Source organism: Tursiops truncatus, chromosome 16 (genome assembly GCF_011762595.2).
Source record: "Tursiops truncatus isolate mTurTru1 chromosome 16, mTurTru1.mat.Y, whole genome shotgun sequence".
NCBI classification, from domain to species: domain Eukaryota; kingdom Metazoa; phylum Chordata; class Mammalia; order Artiodactyla; family Delphinidae; genus Tursiops; species Tursiops truncatus.
The window spans coordinates 68154530-68173566 of NC_047049.1; the positions used below are offsets into that span (position 1 = coordinate 68154530).

At 49.0% G+C, this 19037-nt stretch overlaps 2 protein-coding genes and 1 long non-coding RNA gene across 4 annotated transcripts in view; 2 read left to right on the top strand and 1 right to left on the bottom strand.

The window, feature by feature from the left end:
• Nucleotides 1-3026: 3026 nt before the first annotated feature.
• EGR2 (early growth response 2) lies at nt 3027-9735 on the top strand. 2 transcript variants are annotated; one of them, XM_073793556.1, is made up of 3 exons: nt 3027-3160; nt 5711-5819; nt 7163-9735. In XM_073793556.1, the coding sequence occupies exons 1-3, from the start codon at nt 3062-3064 to the stop codon at nt 8410-8412; spliced, it is 1458 nt and encodes a 485-aa protein (XP_073649657.1). In that variant the 5' UTR covers nt 3027-3061; the 3' UTR covers nt 8413-9735. The 2 variants fall into 2 exon arrangements, with proteins under 2 accessions (XP_073649657.1, XP_033698026.1); XM_033842135.2 differs by lacking the exon at nt 3027-3160 and having other exon boundaries at nt 5030-5819; nt 7163-9732.
• A 2434-nt stretch (nt 9736-12169) lies between these two features.
• On the bottom strand, nt 12170-16614 carry ADO (2-aminoethanethiol dioxygenase). Its single transcript, XM_019935844.3, has one exon. It carries the CDS (start codon nt 16226-16228, stop codon nt 15416-15418), a length of 813 nt encoding a protein of 270 aa, XP_019791403.1. The 5' UTR covers nt 16229-16614; the 3' UTR covers nt 12170-15415.
• A 53-nt stretch (nt 16615-16667) lies between these two features.
• LOC117308478 (uncharacterized) overlaps nt 16668-19037 on the top strand; it is a 163220-nt gene continuing 160850 nt past the window's right edge. The window contains exon 1 of the long non-coding RNA XR_012326617.1: nt 16668-17059. This is a non-coding gene — a long non-coding RNA (uncharacterized lncRNA). The remainder of the gene's footprint in view (nt 17060-19037) is intronic.

Consider the following 19037-nt stretch of genomic DNA (forward strand, 5'->3'; position numbering starts at 1 on the left):
AATTTACCTTTTATTATTTGCCAGCAATGCTAAAGTGATCTGTAGATTTGACATGATGTGTTTCTACTAGAAAGACTGCACTTCTCCCCTCTATTCATTTTAAATGGGACAAAATTCGCATTGTCTGTCATTTCCGTATTGAGAAATAGACAACTAAGGAATGTTATTTCATTAAGACTGTCACTGAAGCAGAATGCTGATGCCAATAAGCATTTCTGTATATGTTCTTTTCTTGCTGAAATCTTGTTGGCATGTTGCAGAAGCTGAGTGGTTAAAAAAAAAAATCTCAAATGTAAAACTTATAATGCCATTGTCATTATCCAGAAAAGATAATGGCAGAGAAAAAGGAGAGTCGTAGAGGTTAAAATCTCTTAGGGGTGGGAAAAGGGAAGGGGCTTTCAAGGAGCCTGACTGTATTGGCTACCCTCAGCTCCAGTACACTAGGCACGGAAGACTGACTGGAGGTTTCCACCCACACTGAACTTTCTTTATTCCACAAATGTACTTTGCTTCCCCCCACCTCGGGGCCTTTCCGCATGGGCTTTTTCTCCCTGGAATGCTCTATCCACTGACCTTCCCCTAATCCTTGCACATTCTTCAGATCTCTGCTTAGATTAGAGAAGCCTTCCTCAACCTCCTCGATTCAGTTGGATCCTTTGTTCTTTTTCTTCATTGGGGTCAAACATTGTCATTCTTTACAACTGTATATTTGTGTGATTGACTGCAAACTCCGTGGAGGGTGGGAACCAGGCCTGGTTTTAGGCACCACTGTAGCCCAGGGTTTGGCACAGTCTTGACACATAGTAGATGCTCAAGAAATATCTGTTGACCTACAATAGTTCACCCTAAAGGGAACCTGAGCACCTTCTGTTTAGGCCAGTGCTGCCGCCGCTACAAAATAAGATCACAGGGGTCTTACTTCTCCCGTCCAGATTATTTGTGCCGACAAAACAAGACTTTGGTTGCACTGGTGTGAAGTAATCATTCTCTCAGGCTTCCCAACAACTTTGACTGGCATAATCTCGGTTTGGTTTATAGCCTCTGGGATTACCAGATTTGTAGTGAGATGCTGAATGTAGGGAGGCATTTATCAGTTTTCTCAGCACACGGGGCACCTTTAAGGAAGGCTTCGCCATGTGGCAGAGTTGGAAATTAGCCTGTTTATCACTGAGGTTCACATGTCCTATGCCATTTGAGTTCAGGATCCACACCCTTGTGTGTGTCCACGGTTAAGAGCAATTCTGACCCTTCTTTCTCACTCCAGTGGCAGTATTAGAATGGAAGTGAGTGAAAATGACATGTTAATAGCAATAGTCTATAATGATGTTCAAAAATGTTTCTTAATAAATCAAAACGCAAATGTTACCAAATTATTTGTGACATGCCTCATGGCTGATTGTGATTCTCAAGTCCACACTGTGGAAAAAAAGCTGAAAAGCACTCAGAGAGTGGACCCTGAGAGCCAGCCAGGAGCCGCAGGCTGCCTTCCCTCCTCCTCACCCCCACCACAGGGCAAGCCCACTTAGGGGCACCTCTGCTTCCTTCCTCTTTTACTTTCTGGGTCTGGAATCAGGACAAAGCAGATCAGCATCTGGCATCGATTTGTTACTCTTTTAATAACCCTAATACATCTTGGAGCACTCCATTTACTTGAGCATTTTGACCAATCTATTTTAAAGAAAAGCATTTATTTGTTCAGCTTTTGATCAGAATAAGCTCAAGTGCCTAAAAGTAGAGACCATGGTACATCTCTGTATTCAGCTGCCACCTTCCCCCTTCCCCCCTTCCTCCCCTCCCCAGCACAGCATCTTCCTCTGTAAACACCTTTGTGATTTTTTATTTGTCTCTACCTCTTTTTTTTTCTCACTTCTTCACTCCAGGAAGGATACCGTGGGATTGGCTTATTTTATTACAGAGACTATTCGTATGGTGGTTTTGTGCGAACCTGGTCACTCCATCCATAGCACAGGCTGCGAAAGGCCAAGAACTCAAATTCTTCCTCATTTGGGGAGGGGGGTATGTCCATGACAGTCCCTTGTTCCTTCCTTTTGAAACCCCTGATCTCAGCTTTCCTCCTTTCCGAAATGCCAGAGAAAAGAAATGAGGTTGTCTAAGGTGACCTGTTTCTTTCCTAGTGGCTAAGCCACGCTCCCAGTCCTCAAAGAGCCATTCAGTTTCCGGAACTGGGTTTTCCCATATGAATGATGTAGCATCCAGCGCATTGTACCTGGAGTCAGAAGACCCGGTTCCAATTTTGGACACCACCCCTTATCAGCTGCGTGACTTAGGCAAGTTACTTCAGCTTTCTGAACTTATTACCCATCCTCCGGATGGCTGGCTTGAAATGAGTATGCCTAGACTTTGTTCCATTATCACTCTTAAGAGGGAGAGAGAGGGAATCTACTGACCCGTTTCCAGCGGAGATTCAGGGAAGCCCTCCCAGGACTGGCCCCAGGCACCTTCCCGGTAGCCTGCATAGCCTCCCTGCAACTGTTGCTTGCCCCTGCCCCCAACCCACCCCCGGCTCACGGCTGGCTTGACGTAGCGCAGCTCTTAAGTAGGTGTGAGTTGTTGGAAAACTGCGAATTATTCCAGGGTCAGTCACTCCCATTTACTCTAACGTGCTTCTCTGACCGGCCGGGTAATCCCGCCTCTCCTCGTTGGGGTCCCAATCTGACCCCCACTCAGCCTCCTCCTTCGGGAAGAGCAGAAGGCGAAGAGCGCGCGGCTCACCCTCTCCCGGGCCGCCCCCAGCCTGCGCCCTGCCCTCTGCGCCCAGCTCGCCCCGTACTCGGGCGTCCAGGAGCTCCCCCTCCGGGAAGCGCGCTGTGGCCGCCGGCGGGGTTGGCAGCGGCGCCCACCGCCCGGCGGCCCGGGCGACTCACCCGCCCGCCCACGTGCGTGGAGAGGAGCGAAGCGCAACCAGTCGCGGCGCCTGCGCTTGCCACCGGTGGGTGCCTTACCTCGGAGGCCGCCGGGGGCCGTAACCCGAGCCCCGCTGCCACGACCCATATTTGCATAATTCGGTCCCCCCCCCCTTCTTTCAGACTCAGGGCTGGAGATGCGAGTCGGGCTCCCCTTCGAGGCGTCGTCTTGCCGGTGGTCAGCGCGGGGGCCGCAGGACGGGCCGGAGCGCAGGCGGAGCGGGCCGGCGCACGTGGTAAGAGTGCAGCTTTCTTTACTTTTTTCAGAAACGGGACTTTCCACGTTTTTGCCGAGGGTGGGGTACCTACAAGGGTGCTAATTTTGCTGCGATTTCCTTCCTTTCCCCTTTAATTTTTATCTCCAATTGGAAAAGAGCGCGCAGCGCAAGCGAGAAACTTTCCCAAATTTTCTCTGGGCGTTTGAAGTCAGGAAGATGGCCGTCCGCGGGAGAACCAATTTCGCGGCGGGCAGGGGGAGAACCGGAGCGCCGGAGGAGAAGCAGAGGCAGCTCACCGCTGCCCCGGGGTCCTGACTGCCGCGCGCGGGGCCGGGCGGGAGCGGACTCGCAGCGGCTGGGGCCGTGGCAGGTGAGCGGCCGGGAAGCCGCCTGCAGCGCCGCGCTTCCTCCACGGCGTGGCGCCGTGGCTCTCGGCCGCCCGGGCCCCCACGAGGCTGGGGCCGTCCTGGCCCGCCGCGGGAAAGGGCAGGGCTGGGCCCTAGAGGCTGTCCCGCGCCCTACGCCAGGCCTTGGCTGCTTTGGGGGCGGGAAAGGGTCTGGCAGGCGTCCACTCGCCAGGTTTGAGCAATTGAGACCAACCTCCTACGGAGCCCCGGCCAGGCCAGGAGCACTCCGGGAGGGGGGGGTGGGGTGGGCCAGGGCGCGCCGGGAGATAGAAGCGGTCTGTGCAGCCAGTCAGAACCCACCGCTATCTGGACCTCTGAAAAGTTTTTAAAAATTGCTTTGGGAACTAAGCAGAAAGGTTCCCATCGGGGCCAGTTTTTTTTTTTTTTTTTTTACACGCAAAGGGAAAAGCGCGTACGGTGATGGCTACTCGAAACTGGCGTTAGCGTCACCGTTTGCTATCACTCTGGACCTCGCTCGGCTCCCCGAGGTGGCTCTTGGCCAGGGATACGAAGAATATTCCTCCTCATGTGTGTGTTCTGGAGTAGCGCTCGGGTGCGGGCAGAGCGCACCTCCGGAGGGTAGGCTTTCGGGGGTGGATGACTGCGGTGGCGGCAGGTACAGGCAGTGAAGGTGAGGATGGGTGTCTTCGCAGAGCAGCCTGTTCAGCAAACCCAGGCGCCCACTCTGCCGACCAGGCATTCTGTTGGCGAGGCGAGCGCACGAGCGCGCTGTCAACAGGGAGGTGTGTAGCGTAAGGTGTGCGAGTGGGTGTGTGAAGAAGGTGGCGGGGGCAGGAGTGTGTGCAGCGGAAGTGGAGCGTGTGTGAGTGTAAGAGTGTGTGCGCGTGTGTGGCGGGGCAGGGTGAGTGTCCAAGCCTCCATCTGGACGCCCCCACACTGCCGACCGCCCAGACGCGCCGGGAAGGGCGCCCGCTCCGTGCAGCAGCTGAAGGGGGGCGGGGAGCGCGCGGGCAGAGGAAGGGGGGGGTGTCTCCGGCTGAGGATTTCTCTCGAAGCTCCCCGCAGTTATCTGCTCCTCCTAGGGAGCTCCCCCCCGCCCCAAGGTGCCCAAAATACTTAAACAAACAAACAACCCCAAACCTGTTCCGTTTTCGCTCCTGTATAAATAGAACAGACTTTCCAAAAAAGCAATACCGCATTCACTCTTATCACCAGCTACTTCTTTCCACCAAGTAATTCAGAAAAAAGCAGTCAGCTTCCGTGAATGCATGCAGCTTTTTTTTTTTTTCTTCTCTGCCTCCTTTTGCTTGCGGTTTTGAGCTGCCAAGAAAGTGAGTAGGGGTTTGACTGTAGTGTCTCGGCTCCGCTCGGTTTCTTTCCGAAGTTTAATTTTCCGGAATGGCTCCCAAACAAGGGCTGGGGAGGCGGAGCTGCCGGCACCGGATCTTCGCCTTTTTTGGAAAGTCCCGGAGAACCGGAATTCCTCCCCGCCCGGGAGGCCGCGCCGCAGCCCGGACCGATCGCTCTCCCACAGTGGTCTAAGCCGGACCTGTGGCGCGCCCTATCCGCGTCCGGCCCTGCGCTCTGGATCCGGCCTGCGGCTCGGGCCCCGCGCCCCAGACCCCCATGGATCCTCGCGGGCTGCCAGCCGGGAGTCGCGAGCCCGGAGGAGCCCGCGCAGCCGAGCCCCTATGCAAATCGGCCATGTGACGGCAAAAGCCGCTTGGCCCAGCCCTGTTCCTCAGTCCATATATGGGCAGTGACGTCACGGGCATTGAGGACCTGCCCATAAATACTTAGAGCAACACTTTCCGTCTAACCCGGAGAGCAGCAATTGATTAATAGCTCGGCGAGGGGACACACTGACTGTTATAATAACACTACACCAGCAACTCCTGGCTTCCCAGCCGGAACACAGGAGAGAGTCAGTGGCAAATAGCCATTTTTCTTCTTAAAAAAAAAAGCAACTTGTTTGCTAGTTTTATTTGTTAGATTTTTTTTTTTGAGGTGGGTAGTTGCCTTTAAGTGTGGAGGGCAAAAGGAGATACCTGCCTAGGCTCAGTCCAATCCCTCTCCAAAACGGCTTCTCTGACACTCCAGGTAGCGAGGGAGTTGGGTCTCCAGGTTGTGCGAGGAGCAAATGATGACCGCCAAGGCCGTAGACAAAATCCCAGTAACTCTCAGTGGTTTTGTGCACCAGCTGTCTGACAACATCTACCCGGTGGAGGACCTCGCCGCGACGTCGGTGACCATCTTCCCCAATGCCGAACTGGGAGGCCCCTTTGACCAGATGAACGGAGTGGCCGGAGGTAAGCCGCTTGCCCCCTTCGCGGACCGGGACCCACGCAGCTCGGAGTTGGTGGGGGGGGGGTTCGGTGCATGTGCAGGACTTGGAGGAGAGGGTCGGGGCGCGAGGTGGACGGCGTTTACTGAACTGGCTTTGAAGAATGGAGGGGGGTGCAGGAGGAGCCCGCGTGAGCGGGGATCCGGGCGTTGGAGCTGGACGCGCGGGCAGATGCACCAGGTTGCCAGCGAGCGAGCGTGCGTGCGCCGCGGCGCGCCCAGCCCCCGGCGGGCGAGGGGTGAGAGTAGGAGAGGTGCCCCACCAGGCTTCTGGGCTTGTGCGGGCCTTTCCGCTGGCCGCACCCCAGTCTCCCCTCTCCCGGGGTAGGGGCAAAGTGACGGGAAAGTTCGGGGCTCTGGAGGAAAGCTGCGCGTCTGGAGAGCCGAGCGGCGGAGAAGCCCCAGAGGAAAGCGTCCGCCGCTCCCTCCTCGGCAGAGGAGACCCGGGGAAAATCTCGGAGCGCGCTCCCCCTGCGGCCTGCAGGAGCGCCCCCACCTGCGCGCCGCCCGCGAAATTGAGGGGGTTGACCACTCGGGGAGGAGGAGGTGGAGGGCGGGCAACGGCGGGAAGCGGCCCCCTGGCTGCCGAGGGAAGCCCATCGGGCACCGGTGCCGCGAGTCTCCTTGGCGATGCGGTGGAAAGTGGTCTCCCGCAACCCCCGCGCCTCCCCCGAAGCCCTGCCACTGTCTTTGGGCTGGGGCGAGGACGCGCGGGTGTCGGGCAAGGCTGAAAAGGTTGGGAGGGGAAGGGAACCTATAGACTCCTTCCATCGCAGAGCCCGATTCCCTCCAGCAGTGGGAGAGGGAGGAAAGGAAGGCACCTGGGATGGGGAGCAGCTGGGAAATCATTGACCCCCTTCTTTGGCTCACCTCTCAGGCTGACACCTTCGCGGCAGTGGCTGGGATCAGTCTTCTGGGTGGTGTCTGCCCCAGCCGTGGGACCCCCCCCAGGCAAAGGAGAGGGAGAGAAGTTCCAGGCAGATGGGGAATTTTTAATACTCTTGTTGCTATTTTTGGGTATTTTTATTGGGGACTAGAGCCACAGATGGCTGTATATGGGGGTTGGGAGTAGCTCATCTGCTTTCCTGGAGGTAGTTTGCGTCCTAGACTGTCACTGGCTGCCACAGTAGGATATTGGGCTAGCCTCTTCTGTCTTTGAGCCACAATTTCCTCACCTGTTGAACTCCGCCTCAGCTCTACAGTGTAAGATCCTGGGCCTTGGGGTTGGACTCATGTGAGACGGGGGTGAGAAGGGATTCTTGGCTGCATTCTCATTACTCCACCTCCATTCTTCCTTTCCCCTCCCCAGATGGCATGATCAACATTGACATGACTGGAGAGAAGAGGTCCTTGGATCTCCCATATCCCAGCAGCTTTGCTCCTGTCTCTGCACCCCGAAACCAGACCTTCACTTACATGGGCAAGTTCTCCATCGACCCCCAGTACCCTGGTGCTAGCTGCTACCCAGAAGGCATCATCAACATTGTGAGTGCAGGCATCCTGCAAGGGGTCACCTCCCCAGCTTCCACCACAGCCTCATCCAGCGTCACCTCTGCCTCCCCCAACCCACTGGCCACTGGACCCTTGGGTGTGTGCGCCATGTCCCAGACCCAGCCTGACCTGGACCACCTCTACTCTCCACCGCCGCCTCCTCCTTATTCTGGCTGTGCAGGAGACCTCTACCAGGACCCCTCGGCGTTCCTGTCGGCAGCCACAACCTCCACCTCCTCCTCTCTGGCCTACCCACCACCTCCTTCCTACCCGTCCCCCAAGCCAGCCACGGACCCAGGTCTCTTCCCCATGATCCCAGACTATCCTGGATTTTTCCCATCACAGTGCCAGAGAGACCTACATGGTGCAGCTGGCCCAGACCGCAAGCCCTTTCCCTGCCCCCTGGACTCCCTGCGAGTCCCCCCTCCACTCACTCCACTTTCCACCATCCGCAACTTTACCCTGGGAGGGCCCAGTGCTGGGGCCACAGGGCCAGGGGCCAGTGGAGGCAGCGAGGGACCCCGGCTACCTGGCAGCGGCTCCGCAGCTGCTGCTGCTGCCGCCTATAACCCACACCATCTGCCGCTGCGGCCTATTTTGAGGCCTCGAAAGTACCCCAACAGGCCTAGCAAGACCCCAGTGCATGAGAGGCCCTACCCGTGCCCAGCAGAAGGCTGTGACCGGCGCTTCTCCCGCTCCGACGAGCTAACACGGCACATCCGAATCCACACGGGGCACAAGCCCTTCCAGTGTCGGATCTGCATGCGCAACTTCAGCCGCAGTGATCACCTCACTACCCACATCCGCACCCACACTGGCGAGAAGCCCTTTGCCTGTGATTACTGTGGCCGCAAGTTTGCCCGGAGTGATGAGAGGAAGCGCCACACCAAGATCCACCTGAGGCAGAAGGAACGCAAGAGCGGTGGCCCCTCCTCGTCGGTGCCGGCCGCCTCTACCACCTCTTGCACTGGGGGCGCGCAGGCTGGGGGCACCCTGTGCGGCAGCAACAGCAGCACTATTGGTGGAGGGTCCCTCGGCCCTTGCTCATCTCGGACCCGGACACCTTGAGATGAGACTCAGGTTGACACACCAGCTCCTTGAGGCCCTTCATCCACTGGAGCTGCACGACAAACACTACCACCCATTCCTGCCCTTCCCTCATTTCCTTGGGCAAAGGGCCTTAGGAGCCTAGCACTGCCCCCTCCCCTTTCCACTTAGAAGCAGGTCCTTCCTAAAAGTTAGCCCACCTTAGTCTCTCTTAGGTGAGTTGACTGTCACCCCAAGGTAATGGGGAGGCTCAGAAGGGGGTTGGGTGGGGGTCCCTGGCCTAGAGGGCTGAGGCATGACCCTACTTTAAAGGGTTGTTTGGCTAGGTTTTTTTCCGCTCTCTTACTTTGACTGGTTACAGGTTTTTGACTCTGGTTGTCAGAAATGATCTGAGACTTTTTCTACAGTAGGTTGGGAGATGCTCATCCCTTCAGGTGGGGATAGCAAAAAAGGCAGAAGCAAAACTGATGTGCACTTTATGGCTTGGGACTGATTTGGGGGATGCTGTACAGTGGGTGAAGCATGGCCTTTATAAAGCTGCATTCTGTGGCCCTAGAACAGTGAATCAAAGCTTATCTAGTCATCTCAACCCTTTAAGCAATATGTATTATAAACTCCGAGAACAGAAGTGCAATGTGATGGGAGGGACATAGCAATATCTGCTCCTTTTTGAGTGGCTTGAGAAATGTAAAGACTATTTTTTCAGTGTATATCCATTCAGATTTTGTGTATTTTTGATGTGCACTGTTCTCCAAGTTCTGAACCTTTGGGAAAAAAAGTAAAGCATTTATGATCTCAAAATGAGTCAGAGGTTAACTTATTTAAAGGGGGATGTACATATATTCTCTGAAACTAGGATGCATGCAATTGTGTTGGAAGTGTCCTTGGTGCCTTGTGTGATGTAGACAATGTTACAGGGTCTGCATGTAAATGGATTGCCTTACTATGGAAAAAAAAACCATCATTCCCTGGGTTTAGTATGGCTGTATATTTCTGCCTATTAATATTTGGAATTTTTTTTAGAAAGTCTATTTTTGTATGCTCTGTTTTGTGACTTAAAAGTGTTACCTTTGTAGTCAAATTGCAGATGGGAATGTAAATAATGCTACTGGAGCTGACTTGTTTGGTTATTAGCTCTTAATAGTTGTGGAAATATAAATGATTTATTCTAACACAAAACCACTAACTAAAGTTCAGATAAGGAATGGTTTATGACTATGGTGTAAATAAATACTTTTCAACAATATTTTTGCTGCAGAAATTACTTATGAAAGATTTATTGGGTGGGACTTCAACAGTACTCAGTGGGTTTTAGTACTTTGACCAAGCCAGGATCTCCAAGTCTTCTTTGCTAGCCTTTCTGACGCCAGCCCTCTCACCCCAAAGCAATCTCCATTCACAATCAAACGCTAGTGTTCTGGGGATTTCCCCCATGCATTAGTGTAAAAGTGGGGAGGCGTTGTTTTGACTCATTGTTCCGTCCTCTATAACAGCCTATAACTTCTCTCTGCTCCTGAGTGGGCTCCGGAAAATAAATACTTACAAACAAGTGCCCACTCGGAGACTACACATTTGCGGCTGTTTTCAGAACCCTGACCAGGGCCAGGAACTCAGACGAGATGTGGCTTTGTGGAAAGTGTGGTGGCGTGGTCAAGCTGGAAATGACTTTCAGGTTCCAGGATTACTCTCATGACCGCAGAAAACTTTTTGAAAAGCGCTATCACCTCTTCAGATCAAAAATGCACTCAGACACTGCTGATGACAGCATTAATAGGCTGCCAAAGGAATTACCCCAGGACTCATTTCTTTCCAGCCTTGTCTCCCCAATTACACCTATTCAGAAGGATCATTACACTGCCATAGGTTTGGTGGGTCTGGAGACTATTAAAACGTTCACCTTTTTAGATAAGTGTATACCAGCCTTAAGAAAACCTCAAAGACAATCTGAATCAAATAGGCAAAAGTGGTCCTCCATGGCACTGGATAACGGTTTGCAAAACAATACACTATAGGGGTCATTTTACTGCAAGCCTTTTGTAGTGATTTTAAAATATAAATTCACCCCCCCCAATAGTTATCTATGTATCATACAATGCAGATTGTATTTGTGAAGTTATCTTTCTTTACTCTAAAATTGGACCTAAATATCATTTAACATAACTTGCTGCCTCTGGATCCTTACACAAATGTAACACACTGGAGTGCCCAGTGTTTAGCTACATCATCTGAAAACCCTGTCATCTGTTTGTCCTTTGGCACTGTTAGACTCTCTCAGGAGTGGCTGATAACAGATGGCCTGTATTTTAGAACAGCAGTGGCAGCTTCTCCTGGAAACTACTTTTTGCCCTTACCAGCACTAGAATTCGAAATCTAATTTGTGAAGGTAACTAACCCTTATTTCCTTCCTGTCCTTATTTCAAAGATGCACAATACCTCTAATAACTACTAAATGGAAGTTTCTAAACTTCAGTGTCAGATTGTTCTAGTGACTGGTGTCATTCCATTAGATTCATATTTCCTAGCTTGTCAGCATACTATCATCCTTGCTTGGCCAATTTTCTTAAAGAAGTATGTATAAAACAATGCCACATTTTGATAATTGTGTTTTTAATGATACTACTCTCCTACCAAAATGTCATTATATTAAAATATAATACACCTAAGTTTTATGTTATTTATAATTGTCTTGCCAAATTTTAATTTCAGAGCACCTTCAATTAAGACAATGTAAACAATTGTTAACAAAGCAACAGACTAAAAATCTCTTTTCAATAAGATGAAATACATATTGGTGATTTGCCTTGATGTGGGCTTGGTGAAGTGGCATAACATACATACCATAAGGAACACACCTTGGTGTTTTTTCAGAGCCAACCTTGTGGATTTTACTCCTTGATTTCAATAGGTTAGGTCAATCTTTAATCAGATTTTATCTGCTTGAAACATTCAGGGTACTGTTCACAGGTGTCTCATTTTTTACTTTGCTCAAGAAATAGAGCATATAAAGCTGTCTGCTTTCTTTTGTTCAATATGCTTTATTAAATAATATTATTGATGTTTCAGCTGTTACTGGGAATTATTAAAAATAAACTTCTGGAGAGTAATTCCTTAAAGATCATAATGCAGTTGAGATGGTTCAGTACACATTAAAAATAGGTCTGTTAAACCTAAATAAGGTTTCCAATTATTCATAAACCAGGCTATTTAATTTCAATATCCTAACTGCTAATGAAGGCAAATTGTTTGGCATATATTAGAAATGGCTGTAGTGATGCTTTAACAGTTCGATACTACTTTGAGGGGTGGTGGTGGTGGGAAAGAATGGTCACTATCATCACAAGTGCCTAAAATGCTGCCCATCCAAACTACAATTAAATAAACTTTACAGAAAAAAGAAAGACAAGAAAATATTTAAGTCCAAAGGTTCTTTCCTCCGTGAACGTAAGTATTTTTGTTTTCTTACACTAGCTTATTTTCCTCAGGTTAAATATAAAAGGAGTGTTTTCGTTGCAGCAAAAGAGTTATGATTGCATGTTAAATAATTTCAGATGTTTTATCAATCAGGCTGTTTCAAACATCACACTCAGGGAAATAAACTATTAATTTTAAGTTTATATTATTACTTGGACTTTAGAATCTGCAGAAGGCCCCCAGTTTTTAGTACAACATAATCTTACCATACAGACTGTGAATGTTTAACAGCAATTCAAATGTAGGCATCATAGCAAGTAATATTTTCCTTTTCCCTTTTGCAATAATCAAATAAGATTTACCTCTCAACAATTTCAAAAATGACTTTATTTTCCACAAGTACACTGATTTTAATCTAGAAATGTAAACATCGCTGGATCAGAAGATTCAGTATCTATATGGGGCTTAACAAATGATTTCCTTCTTTGCCACTCATTGAACGCGAATAATCAATGGTCAGCTTCTGTTTGTGATGTGAAGTTCTGAATTCAGAACAGGAGAGTTACAGGAGTGGCACTGCCCTCAGGTTAGAGTTGAATAGCAATGGGCAGAGCCCTGAATTAAAGATATATTGCTTTTTCGTTTAACAGTAGAGCTAGAGCACAAGACTCCAAGTCATTTGGAATAAATGAGTGATGAGAGTCCTCCTGAGATGCCTAGACTAAGGCACCTACAAGGGAACAATGCAAAAGAAGGAACATAAATTGTGAGTTTTCGGAGAAGTTAAGGGCTGTTAGCATTAAAAGATCAGGTAACCCACTCCTGTTGACAAACACACATTACTTTGAAAAAAGGTTCACCATTTTCACTGATAAACAGCAGTTGGTCTAAACTCAATCCATGCAGATTAGGCTTAATAAAAAAATCAATTCTCATAAAGTAGTAGGTAGACATACATACAACACTCTGAATTGATATAACCAGAGAATTAAAAAGCTTTAGAAGTATTAGACAACTTCTCACCCATGAGAGGCAATTATTGCATTTGTTATTCAACAGAAAGTTAAGTGATTAGTATCATTGTGCTCATTAGTCTTTGTAGAAGACAACTTTTTTCCCACAGTTGTTACCCATATTGCAGGAATATATGGAAACACAACAGCAGCACATTAAGTCACCTCTAACAGTTTATGCAGAAAGGTGCAAGGCTTTTCTGCACCACATTTTGTCTCTGTATTAAGAATATTCTTTCCTTAGTGGCTCATTAAAACAAGTTAATTTTGTTTTCACCATTAATTTACTCAGAATTATTAGTGAAACGAAAGTTTCACTGTTCTTATTGAACTAGAGAGATATAATGCTGTTTTGGCCTGTGATAATTTCAGTTACTCTTTTGAAAAGCACCTTAGTCTTCTTCATTTAACTTGCTTGTACTTGAGAACTTAAAAATTTTTCATAATGAAGTTTGAAAAAACAATTTCTCTTTTATTACTGTCCTGTTGCCAATGAGTTTTTGTAGGTTAATGTACTCCAGATTGTATTATAACCTATATATCATTATCAACAATCATTGTAAGTTGATCAACTTTTTGCTACAATAGAATTCAAAACAGGTAGGTATGTGATAACCATACACATTCATCATTGTGCTATGAAAAAAACCCATTTTGTGAACAATTTTAAAGAAAATCATCATTTGCATATCCAGAATTTAATTTCAAACTGAATGGCCTGAAGAACTGCTTCAAACTGCCCCTAAGGTATACTAAACCACACCAGAATGTGACACTACCATAAAACAATTTTAGCAAACTTGGAAGAAATGCATTATGCTTGTGTCAGGTTTTACAACACAGTGGCATATCATGTTTAGTAGCATCCTTTTTGTAATTTGTTTTTTAAGAAAAGTCATTAAGAATTTGCTTTTTCATTCTATTTTTAAATTTGGGAACAAATATTCCTTCACTCTGGGCCTCTGTAACCCAGTGTGCAAAAAGAGGCAAAGGCACATACTGCTTCCCTACAGGGTCATCACTTCCCACCAATAGCAAATCTCCCTTTATTACAGATATTAGAACTCAACTGCCACATGGGCAAGTCAATCAAGAGGGCTTAGACAACAGCTGGACAAATTTTAATGTGTTTATTTCTACAGTTTTTTTTATTAAAAGTTTTGTGAAAAAAAGAGTCCTATAAATAGTAAAAAGGGGGAAACAGGAGTGTTCCTTGGCCTGAAGCAAATGGTGTCAATACATTTGTAAACAAGGTAAAGCTCAGCCAATTAAAAGGACAAAAATAAAACTAGTCACAACACAGCTGTTCATTTCAAGCGGTTGGGAATGGGAAGTGTTTTGTCCCAAGTTTTGGTGCCCTAAAGTGGCCAGCAGTATAGTTAATTCTCAATTTTCTAGCCTTGATCATCTGTGCCTCTCTCTCTTCCTGCAGAAAACTCACCCTAGATGAAGCAAGCACTGGCTCTCTCCTATTTGAGGGACAAGGTTCTGAGAACACTGACACCAACAACACAGCTGGAATCATCAAGCCCCCTGGAACGTTAGAACTCCTGAGAGAATTTGAAACAGTCATGAACATTTTCCTCTACTTTTGCAGGAAAATACTGGAAGTAAATATGGGCACAGAATTCAACAGCTGGCTAAGGGTGTTTTACATTCCGTTGTTTGGAAGCATACCGATTCAGCTCCTCTGAATCTTATGGTTAGAAAATACAGAATTACCCTATTACTTCTTAAAGTACGCTAAGACAAAAAAAGTCACTTGAGGATAATATAGTTTTTGCATTAAAGGTGAATCTGCAACAAGAAATCTGCTCAACTCAGAGATCTGGAGACTCATCGGGACGCTCTAAGTGTCCATTTGTCACTGAGATATGCAGGTGCTTGTATTTCTTATTAGATGCTGCCAGAGTAACCCAGATGTGGTTACTGGGCAAGGGGAGGAAAGAAAATAAATCTTGCCCTCTACATGCATAGTTACGTTTGGGGGTAATCCCCCAACTCTGGAAAAATGGATTTAATTTTCACAACGACTTCATTAGGCCGGACAGCTCACTTTAAATAATAGCTCATCTCTTTAAACCTAGTTTTTATCAATGCCTTGAACTAAAAACAATTCAAACCACTAGGTCATGCAAAGTCAGTAAGTTAGAACTATAATAATGAGGAGTAAAAGGGCATAAGGACGTAAGTGGAAAACAAATCCTATTTACCCAAAGAGGGGGGCGGAGAAAACCACTTAGTGTATTTTGTATAGGACGGGGAACAGAGGAAAGGAAATTTTCATTATGGCTTGAGGATGGAAGCGCTTCATATAAGACCCCTGCCCCCTCCCCACAAATCAAAACCTCAGTGGCGGTGACAGAGCCAGGACACAACCTAGCTTCCCCGCCTGCTCCGCCCCCCAAACGGTGCCCGGTGGCTGCAGTCCAGTCGCCGCGCTTCGCAAGGCTCCCGAGGAAGCGGCTACAGCCCATTCCAGTAGATCCAACGCCCAGGCCTGGGGGAAGGAAGAGAGCCCTTGCGATGGGTCGCGGTCAGCCAAGCCCAGATACGAGTAGGGCATGTCTTTGGCCCACCAATCCCGGGCGCCGGCGGCTTCAAGGGAAGACCTTGGGACCTGGATAGGGCTCCCCCTCGCACCAGAAGTCATCGGCCTGCGGGGTCTCCAGGAGCCACACCTCTCGGGGCAGGTCACAGGCCGAGCCGGAGGCCTCCCTGGCCCTGACAGGCTCCAGCACCCGGTAGTAGTGACAGTCCCGGCCGTCGTCGGGGTCGTAGGGCGGGGCCAGGATGTCTAGGAAGGCGGCGGGCCCCTCCACAGCGTCGATCTGGTGCAGGTTGTCCCGGTGTGGCGTGAGGACGCAGGGGCCGCTGGCCGCCGTGTACTCCGCGCGCGAGCGCAGCACACCCGGCCTTAGCGCTTCCCGCTCCCTCGGCTGCAGAGGCGGCTCAAACTGCTGCTCTGGTGGCGGGGCCCGCGGCCGTTGCCCGCTGCCCACCTCCAGCTTGTCCATGCAGCTGATGCGCACGGTGCCGTAGAGCACCTTGAGGATGCCGTGCATGCCCGGGTGGTCGTGCAGCGGGATGGAGGTGCCGCTCTTCAGCAGGAACACGCCGAGGCTGAAGCCGTCTGTCTCGCAGATGTGCATATAGGTGACTGGCGGCAGGTTGGGCCTCAGCGGCTGCAGCGTGGCCTTGCGCGGGGAGATGTTCAGGTCCTCCGCGCGGACCTGGGTCAGCAGGCTCTTCAGCTTGCTCAGGTTCTCCGGGAAGCCCTGCGACATCGGCGCCTCGGGGCCTGGCGCCTCGCCGCGGTCGGAAGAGCTGCGGCTGCTCCCGCTGCCCCGGAAGGTGAGGCACGCCTGGCGGGCGATCCGTTGGATCAGGGAGGCCATGTTGTCTCGGGGCATGCCCTGCTGTTCCTCTGCGTGCCGAGGCCGGCCCCCTCCGCCCCCAGCTTTCCTCCGCCCCTTGCGGTCCCCGGCGGCCGCCACGGCTGCCCGCAGCCCCCGGCGAGGCAGGAGGCCCCGCAACTACCGGCCAGTCGGGCGCGCGGCACTACAGCCGCCCACCTCAACGGCCACGCGCCCGCCTCGCGCTCCCTTTGAGCGCGCACGCGCACGGCCCACACCCCGCACTCACGCTCCGGGAGCAGGTACCGGCCGCGCGGACGGCGGTAGGCTTTGCCTTACGCCCGAAGCTCCATTCATGCGGCCCGCACCTACGGCGGCGGTCAGGCGTTCCCGGCGCCTTTCAGAGCATGCTGGGACTTGTAGTCCGGTATTCCGCATGCGCGCTCAGAGAGTTCCCTTTGTCAGCTGGAAAAGGGAAGGATTAGATATGTGTGTCATAAAGCGACCTTTAGTACGGTCTCAAGGTGTTTGCTTGTTTGAAGAAAAGCGAACTGGGGCACCAGAGAAGTAGCCAGTTAACTACAACTCCCGGCATTCCTCAGCAGGTTGGGGTGACGCACTTCCGGCGTCTGGCCTGTGGTGTGGTGGAGGCTCTTGGCAGTCTCAAGGAACCAAGGCAAGAGGGTCGTTAACCTTCTGACGCCGCTTGGGCCCGGTCAGCGTTACAAGGTCTTTTTCCTGTGGCCTTAGCCTTGGGAATGAGGCTGTTGAGTTAACTTGAGCTCCTTGTGGCCGTCCAGGCGGCACTGTCTGCCACAGGAGTTACGGGACCGCGCTTTCGTAATTTCCTAAGTTTCTGAGGAGATGAGAGGGTCGAGACTGTCCGGGGTGAGCGCCACAGATACTGTACCCAGCCTTCCCCAGCTGTTGTCTGCATCAGGGTCTGATGACGCTGCTCTTCTCGTTACAGAGTACGATAGTTTTTTGGTGGAACTTGAGAGGCTATTTGCTGTGGTCACCGATTCTGTATACTAATGGTTATCAAACCTTAGATTGCCCAAGAAGCACTTGGTTAGGGGAGGAGGGGAGCTTTTTAAAAATACAGATGCCTGGTCTTCATCCAGAGATTGGTTCATTAGATGATTCTGAAGCATCCTGTGAGAAACCTTGTTGTGGGAGAAAAAGGCAAACTCTTGACCTTAACCTTACCCTGAGTTTAGAGTCCTTTTGGATTTCCAAAGCTAAACAAGGGTTTCTTACTCAATTTTGTAATTGGAGTGGTGCAGTAAATTCTCTCCAGTTAAAAAAAGGCATGCTTTTTTAGTGGGCTATGTAACCTATCTAAGGAGCACTCAGTATTGGTCAGGTATTGTGTTAAGTACATTACCTGATGAATATTATACTAATCCTCACAGCATCTCTTAAGAGGTAGGCATTATTATTATTCCCAGTTTGCAGATGAGGAAATAAGTTGCAAGAGGATAGCGAATAATTGACAGGGCTTAAGCAGAGCAGAAATAAGTACAGTTTTACCAAAACCGGCAGCTTGAATTGGTGTTAAAAGCACTAAATGTGGAGTTAGGATATTGTTATTCCAGCCTACTGTGCTACTTACTGCTACTTAAAGTTGTCTGTCTTTAGCAGACTCTACCCTTTTATATCCTCAGTTTATTTACTTGTAGAATCTGGAGTTAGGGTAACAGTTATTCTGAACTCTCCTTACTCATCAGAAGACCCTGGGGAGCATTATAAAAATAAAGATTTGGGGGTCAAACCCAAGAGATTCTGATTCAGAAGAACTGATGTGAAGCCCAGAATTTTTATTTTTAAGATGCTCCTTAAGTGATTCTTAATTATCAGCCCAGTTTGAAAACCACTGCTAGATCTGTAAATAATGAACCAGTTCTTAATATTTGGTGATTTCAATTGAGAGGGTGATTGTTTTAGAAAAGGACTCTTAAGTTTTACTCATTTTCAGAGGTTGCCATGCCATTGTTAAAGTACTTAAATGTACTGTCAAAGTTCACGTAATGAAATCCCATGCAATCTTTTTCTAAAGTGAGGAATATTTAAGAGAAAAAAATACCCTCTCTTCATTTAAAAATCTGGATTTTTATTTATTGATTTTATTTCTATTAAGGTATAATTAGTGGGAGGTGTAGACTCCATAGATCACAGACTTTATTAACACATCTGTTACTTCTTAATAGTTGTCCGTACTTATTTAACTGAAGCTCATCTATAAAATGAGATATTAAGATACATGTTTAAAACACTGATGATACCATAGTAGCTGTCTCATAATAGTAGTTATTATTATACTTTCAAAATTGTTAAAAGCTGTAAGGACCAATGAATTTAAATAATATTGAGCAAATATTGAAATGGGATTTGCTTGTCTTGAGAATTAGGTTCAAGGTAGAGATTTTTTAAAAAAAGATTATTTTTACTGGTTAATTATTCACCTGGTAATACCATCCCTCAGGTCCTTGCTGTTCATTGTTTGGCCTGAGAGTGCAAAGTTTCCTAAGACTGCCTTTATCAGAATCACCTGGGAGTATTTGTTGAAAGTGCAGCTTCTCAGATCATCTCAAAATCTTCATCTGTATCTTTTGCACATTAAAGTTTTTAAGAACTGCTGAGTGTCCATAAGGCATATGGTACTTTTTTTAGGCCACAGACAGGCTACCTCCATAATTCCTTTTTTTTTTTTTTTTTTTTTTTGCGGTACACGGACCTCTCGCTGTTCTGGCCTCTCCCGTTGTGGAGCACAGGCTCTGGACGCGCAGGCTCAGCGGCCATGGCTCACGGGCCCAGCAGCTCTGCGGACTCTCAACCACTGCGCCACCAGGGAAGCCCCATAATT

What these genes read in the sequence shown, in the direction of transcription:
- EGR2 (XM_073793556.1), top strand. Translation starts at nt 3,062, where the DNA reads ATGCGAGTCGGGCTCCCCTTCGAGGCGTCGTCTTGCCGGTGGTCAGCG. An exon ending in GGAGCGGGCCGGCGCACGTG is followed by an intron (nt 3,161 to 5,710) that starts GTAAGAGTGCAG and finishes TTTGTGCACCAG; the next exon opens with CTGTCTGACAACATCTACCC. An exon ending in GATGAACGGAGTGGCCGGAG is followed by an intron (nt 5,820 to 7,162) that starts GTAAGCCGCTTG and finishes TCCCCTCCCCAG; the next exon opens with ATGGCATGATCAACATTGAC.
- ADO (XM_019935844.3), bottom strand. Translation starts at nt 16,228, where the DNA reads ATGCCCCGAGACAACATGGCCTCCCTGATCCAACGGATCGCCCGCCAG.